The 7,347-nt window shown below is 23.1% G+C and overlaps 1 protein-coding gene across 1 annotated transcript in view; it reads right to left on the reverse strand.

Annotated features, from left to right (window-relative positions):
• The window catches only part of LOC126905913 (uncharacterized), a 33,800-nt gene extending 27,651 nt beyond the window's left edge, over positions 1 to 6,149 (reverse strand). The window contains exons 1-4 of the mRNA XM_050686054.1: positions 6,093 to 6,149; positions 4,905 to 4,961; positions 1,302 to 1,425; positions 965 to 1,203 (exon numbers count right to left, since the gene is read on the reverse strand). Coding sequence (XP_050542011.1) covers positions 965 to 1,203; positions 1,302 to 1,425; positions 4,905 to 4,943 — 402 coding nt within the window. The 5' untranslated portion in view covers positions 4,944 to 4,961; positions 6,093 to 6,149. The remainder of the gene's footprint in view (positions 1 to 964; positions 1,204 to 1,301; positions 1,426 to 4,904; positions 4,962 to 6,092) is intronic.
• Positions 6,150 to 7,347: the final 1,198 nt, after the last annotated feature.

A 7,347-nucleotide genomic window follows, 5' to 3' on the forward strand; every position in this document is an offset into this window, starting at 1 on the left:
CTCCCATATCTTCTACGCTCACATTGTCTGTCCTCATATCGCATTCAATAGCATCCCTCCATCTCTTTATTGGCCTTCCTCTACCTCTTCTTGCTTCAACATTCATTTCTATAACTGTTCTTACAGCTTCCAATTCTTCACTCCTCATAACATTAACACGGTTTACTGTGTCAACGCACTTAGTCAGATAACTAAGATGAACTTGGTATGTTTATTTATAAAACTGGTAGGGCTTATCAATTTAAGATCTATAGCGTTTGAGTCTGTTATAATTTTTTCTTAATAAACCCTAAACTTTAAAGAGCCGTGGAGCACTTAATATTAAATAAAATAAAATATTTGTTTTACAAAATTTTTTATTTATTGAACTGAATCTAATTGTGTAAAAAGAAATAGGGCTGCCATTTGAAAATATGAAGTTAATACAAGTTTTAAACATAACGGATGATGGCAGAAATTTAAAGTTTCTTGTGAAACACCTCATCAAAGTTCCAAAATGATTAAAAAAAAATTGTTTATAACAATTGTATTTTTTAAGATATTACGTGAGACAAAGTTAGCCTATCACTCTGTATTTTTAAAAAAATTATAAATGAAATACTATTAATACATTAAACACATATATATTTATTTATATAGATGAATTATAACATTTAAAAGGCCAAATATAGTTGTTAGGTCAATTTTTAAAATTGTAATGAGGATAATTCTGTAATAATTTTTCAAAAGTTGTTATTACAATTTTAGCATTTTTTCAGGATAGCAAAAACAGTATCAAATATCAATAATTCCATAATAAGGCTCGGATTACTACAAAGAAGAGCATTTGTTTTGGTTTCCCAGATTGCTGTCTCTAAATACTTGCACTACTAGTTTTTTATTAGAAAGTAGTAACTTTAATATAATAAAATATCATAAATAATCGAAAGGATTATTAATCAATAAAACAAACAGCATAACTTACTTTTGGTTCTGAACTTGGTTTAAATTTCGTTTTAATACTTGTAAAAAATGTCGTTGAACATTCTTTTACTTTTTCATAAAGAGGCTTGCCTTCTTTATACCAGTCATACAAATTAGCCAATTTTACGAGAATAAAATTTGTCATTTCATTAACTACTTTATCCAATTTTTTTTCTTTATTCAAAAATTGTGATCCAAGTGTGAAGAGCTCATCCTCGATTTTAGTCTTATAATCATTTTCTTAAATATTATACAATTTAAGTAATTTTTACTATAAAAAATATTGTCATAAGACGGGAAATAAATAGTATATTTGTAGTTTAATAAATTTGACCTACTTAATACAGATCTCAATTCAAAATCGTGAATTCCTATACTGTCCAAAGAATTCATAAACGTAGTTACATCCTCTTGTATACCTTCTTTCGATATTACTTCTTTATCTGCAACTGACCTCAAAATCTACGTGAAATAATAATATAGTACATCAATTAAAATTAGTATTCACATAATATGTATTAAATATATATTATATATTTAAGAATATTAATGATATACTGAAAAAGTTGGACATCTTACATTTAACATCTTTTAATTTACTATTTTCTTTAGTTAATCATTTCTAAATTCAATTTAAAATAACTGTGAATACATATATTATTAGACATTTATCAGGTATAAAACTTAAAAATAGTTTTAACTCGTACCATACAAGTAGACTGTATTTCAAAACGATAATAACTTACGAGATAAAGTTTCAAAAGTTGATTCAGAGATTTCAGCTCTAGTACGAAACTATTTTAAGTGCATTTGTATCGTACACAAATAATTTAATGAGATTTTAATATTCTAATGAAATTTTAAAACGGAACAATTTTAAAATTAAAATTTATAAAAATTATAAATCCATTAAGTTTTTAAATAAAAGTATATTTCTATTTTTTGCTGATTTTTAATTATAATATCATTTGAGTTATTTTATTTTAATATAGTACAGTGAAGCAATTTTTTTATTTCTATAGAAATTTGTACTTAAAAAACACAACCTTTTAGTGTTCTTATAACTATGCTTTAGAAAGTATTTATAACTCTGAAAAAATATTTTCTTAGTGTTATTACTAAAGAGTTCTAGCTGAAATATTTTTGGTACTCACTCCAAACTAAATCAATTTACCAACATATTTAATAATTCCCTGTAAGCTGGTGATTAAATCCCAAATATAGGACCAGGATTTGTAATTTCTTTAGATTATTACGTTATTTTTTAAAGAAAAGTAAGCCAGAATAATTAATTTTCCCAGGCAAAATTTTTTATTAATTCACTTTACTTTAAAAATTTTCATTTTAATACTTAAAAAAAAATTTCTATTTAATGCAGTTCTTAAAGAATTTATTGAATTCATTTTATGTTCCAGACTATTTATCACACCATTAAATAATAGATTAAGTTTATTGTACACTTAAAAAATAAGAATATTATTGGTAGGCCATATGAATGAATATNTTTCCCTGAATAACTGGTTATTTAAAATCATCATTCAAAGGCAACACAGTGTAATCATATAAAAAAATTCCCTCGTTCCCCGTAAACGGAGGAAATCCACCAAAAAATTACAAATTTAAAAATCGCTAATTTTCGACATTTTTTAAATTTTTTTTACTTAAAATTGCCATAACTTTTTTAAAAATGACCGAATCAATATAATTTTTTTTCTATTAGATACCTTAGGTATTTACCTATAATTATATATATTTTTGTGAACATTTTACCATTTACAAGCCCACAGGAAGGGTCTCAAAATGGTAACTTTTTTACAAAAAATTAACTTTTTCATCTTAACTTTTGAAAGTATTCCGGAAATACTGATACTTTTATATATATATTAAATTAAAGCTTATGTAATATACTTTAATTTGAAAAAAAAAATTTGACCTCTGGTTTTGTCTTTGTGGTAAAAATGACTACCATATTCAAAAACATGCTATTTTTGTGTTAAAATTCTGGGTTTTGTATTTTATTTTAAAAAACCTGACAAGGGGAGTACAGATTTTCATAAATATTATATAAATTAAAATTAATATAGCATAAAAAGTTAAACTTATTTAAATTTGTTTGCTTCTTTTAAGTAGAGAAAAATAACTTTGAAATTTGAATTAGCTTAAATAGCCACTTTTTTCGAATGGCAGTAGCTATGTACGGTTGCCGAGTTAGTAAGACTTATGTTTTACACGCTTGGGGTACGAGGTTCCAACCCGCGTATGGCAATGAATTTTTTGCATTTTTTCTAAATTCTTTTTAAGTTAGAATAAATTTTTAACTCGTTTGATTTTTATCTCATTTAGATTCAATAACTTCAATAAAGATCAAGGATCCCATCACTGTAGTCGCCACTTTCGAAAAGAAATTTTTTATTCATATTAAAATTATTTTACTATATTTTAAGTTTTAGCTTCTATGCAAAGCTGAGAAGATATTTTTTTGTAACTATCATTTATTTTCTCTGCTCTTATTGACCTAGTTTTTTCAACGATACGTCAAATGACTACAATTCGTATCTAGTTGAAGATATTACCTTTAAAAATTGAAAAAAAATTCTAATTTATCAATGAAACTGTTACTTATCCCATGTTCTCCATACGGACAATTAAAATCATTCATTTCTAATGTTTTCAAAATATTTATTGACGAATCAAGTTTGATATGATAATTTGATATGATAGGTTTCAAATAAAAAATTAAATCATTTTACGTTGTAATTTAATAATTTTTTATTCTATTTGTGTGTGCTACTACTAGACAATAGTAGTAGCAAACTATAGCAACATGGTCCATGTTGCTATATAAATCATTAATAAAAAAAATTATTGTTAGTTTCTCCTGAATTAACAATGGATTTTTACAATTATAATCAAATTTTATTATACGCTCAATTGAGTAAATCTTTTTAACAACTTTGTTTTGATTGGTTCATTTAGTTAAAGTAAATCATTAAAATTAATTAAGTTCTGAATATTTCAATTACAGAATATTTTTAAACACCAAAAGTTATTAGGAAATGATTACTATTACTTCTAATTAAGTTATCTATTACGATAAAAATACAAAAAAATATTGAGCTATTCGGATAAATTTACTATAAATAGTATTTATAAAACTTCCTAACTGCATAGTAATCTTAACGATATAATTTTTTTAATTCTCATAAAATGTTCTATTTAATGATGTTAATTTCAAACTTGCCAGTTGAGCTAAAAGTTATGGTAAAATAAATACATTTTTTTTTATTATAAAAATTCACAAAAATCAACTTTAAACGATTAAAAAAATAGGTTAAATATTTTCCTTATTTTTAACATATAATCAAAATCAGTATTAATTTAAAACAATTTTTTTTTGTTCTTAATTATTTTTTTTTATATGTAAATACTTATTTTTTAATAATAAGTAATAATATTGAAACTCAGAAGTAATAGAAAAAGTTTAATTGCACATTTGAAAACATTGCGAATAAATTTATTTAGAAAAGTTTATTTTTGAATCTGATGAAAGTTTTTATTTTTATAATATCTCCGTAAAAATTACAATATTATTGAATATCAATTTCATACTAAATTGAATTACTATAATTATTATGTATTCATATATTATAATTATAAATCGGGATAAAATTAAGGGAATAAGAGTTATGGTTGCTTTTGAAATAATCTATCAATCTCTTAAAATTAAACACTATCTCTAGATTTGCATCGAAGCATTTCTAATGATAGTGATTTTAATCACTGTCAGATATCATCTATACTTGTCCCATCTATGCCTCGTCCACGCAGTGCCGCGATCCCACTGTGCTACTGTTTTTTTTATAATAAATTGATAGGAAAATAATTTAAACATTAAATTTATTGTCAACTTAGCAACAAGTTTTTAGACAAATAATACTTACTAAAAATGTTCCGACTAAATTTAATATGATAAATTTCATTTTTTTACTGATAATAACCTAAAATAAAAAATTTATTGTTATCTAACTTTCATCAAAACTAACAATAGGTCCTCTTAAAACAAGGGATTTACGTACGCAATGTATAAGGGCATTGAAAATGAGGGGTGACATATAGATATAAATGATCCATCATAAAATTAGTCGATTAATAATTTCTAAAATTTGTACATTTACATTAGGGCGATGTCATGATTAAAAACAATGATTGTACGAGATTATAATTGTATTATTGTACAAACATCAATAATTTTATTTCTAAAACTTAATCACCCAAATTGAACCTCAGACATCTCATTCACTGTTTTTAGACATAGCAATAATTATAAAATACTAATTAAATTAATAACAAGCTAATAGACTAATTCTATAAGAGATTTAAATATTGACATATCTCTAAGATGGTTAATTAGTCGTTGACCACTAAAATTGTTCTAAAATAATGATAACTCTGAGAAATTTTTTCTGCTTGTTTAAGTTGTTTATTTCTTAATTTATAAGTGGTTAAATGTTTTCTTTGTTTATTGTTTATAAATTACAAGGGTGTCACTTTAGTTTTTTTAAATAGTAACATACATATTTTACTAGTTCAAATATTAAAAAAATGATTCAGCTAAAAAAATGACTGGTCGATAACAATTTTGGTACAAGTTGTTCGGGAATTATCACTTTTTTATACTTAAATGGGAAAAGAAACGTAGCACGGTAATACATAAATATTAAAATAATATAGCTACACCTCGCCGGAAGACATAATCTAAAAACATTCGAAATACTATTTTAAAAATTGTTATCAACCGGTTATTTTCTTAATTATCCTTTTCTAATATTAAAACTAGTAAAATATGTATGTTACAGTTAAAAGAAAAAAGTAAATATTCTTATAAATGATAAGGAATTGACCAAAAACATATCTAACCACTTATAATTTGAGAAATAAATAGTAAAATTATAGTAAAATAAAAATTATAATATAATTCATATCATAAAAAACAGCGTTGAGTTTATAACAAATAGATTTTAATCTGCAAATTTTTCTTCGTTTTATTTATGTAATTTTAATTCAAAATAAATTTTATATTAACCACTCAATATATCTTATACTTATAGAAAATTATAGTTTTAACTTACAGAGTGCTTGATTTGTTGAAAAAATATGTTTATAATGACTATATTACTTTTATTAAAACTTTGTGTTTTATATATATAATTTTTTTCAACCATTAAAATAATAATTAATATTTAAATAAGTATTTATAGTCATCTATAATTACATGATATGTACTGAAATAGAATTATTTTATTATTAATAACTAAGTATTTAATCAAACCATATAAACATTATAGGAATTTGATTTTTTATGAGATTTAATGGCTTTGACAACTTAAGCCATTAAAAGGATAAATTACAAAAACTTTAAGGTTTAATCAATAAGCATTTTTAATTTAATATTTTTTTTNAAAGGATAAATTACAAAAACTTTAAGGTTTAATCAATAAGCATTTTTAATTTAATATTATAGATATTAGTTTACTTGTTTAAAATAAATATTTGATTATACTTTTAGCAGTAATGTAAATTGTATTATATACGTGTATTAAATGTAAAAAATGATAATACCATTATTATTGTAAAAAATATAAATTAAATTATAGTAATAAAATAAAATTAGTACAAAAATATTAAGCATAACCACTTTTATATTTAAACAAAATCGTCAATCATATTGTTTTATACTTTATATATTACTCACATAACAATTTAAAATTTTTGTTATTACTATAATTTTTAATTCTTGATAACAATATTCGGGCAATATTTTTTGATAACTCTTATATAATTCTAAAACATTACGGCAATACATAATATAATAGCAGAAAATTATTTATTCGCAATCTTTAAGTTCTGAAATTTATTGTAATCTATTAATCTATTACTATAATATTATATTCAAAATACTACCATCATTTGGTAGTTATTTTACAACAATAGTATGTACTCTGTAATATAGTCTATTATTTTTAAAGCTGGAAGTAAAACGTTTTTATAATATTTGGTTTAATTGTAATTTCCTGATCGATTGTCACTAGACCAGGAAGTTAATTTTATAAACATTTATACAAATGGTTGTATTATTAACTTTGTATTCGTAAAAGGAAAAAAACAAAATATTTTATTATATATGACGAAATGGAATAAATTGTAAAGGGGAGAGTACCTCGGGAGTACTGTGGTAATCTCTTTTCGTGTATACGTTTTGACAATAAGTCTTTTCTTTCGTGCATTGATTTACTGTACTTTAATTGTATCTCTGTTGTGTACGTTTCATATTGTTTAATTATATTATTAATAATTACGTTTATGTTATTATTGAACTTTTATTAC

Source organism: Daktulosphaira vitifoliae, unplaced genomic scaffold (genome assembly GCF_025091365.1).
Source record: "Daktulosphaira vitifoliae isolate Bord-2020 unplaced genomic scaffold, ASM2509136v1 Scaffold_4, whole genome shotgun sequence".
Classification (NCBI taxonomy): Eukaryota; Metazoa; Arthropoda; class Insecta; order Hemiptera; family Phylloxeridae; genus Daktulosphaira; species Daktulosphaira vitifoliae.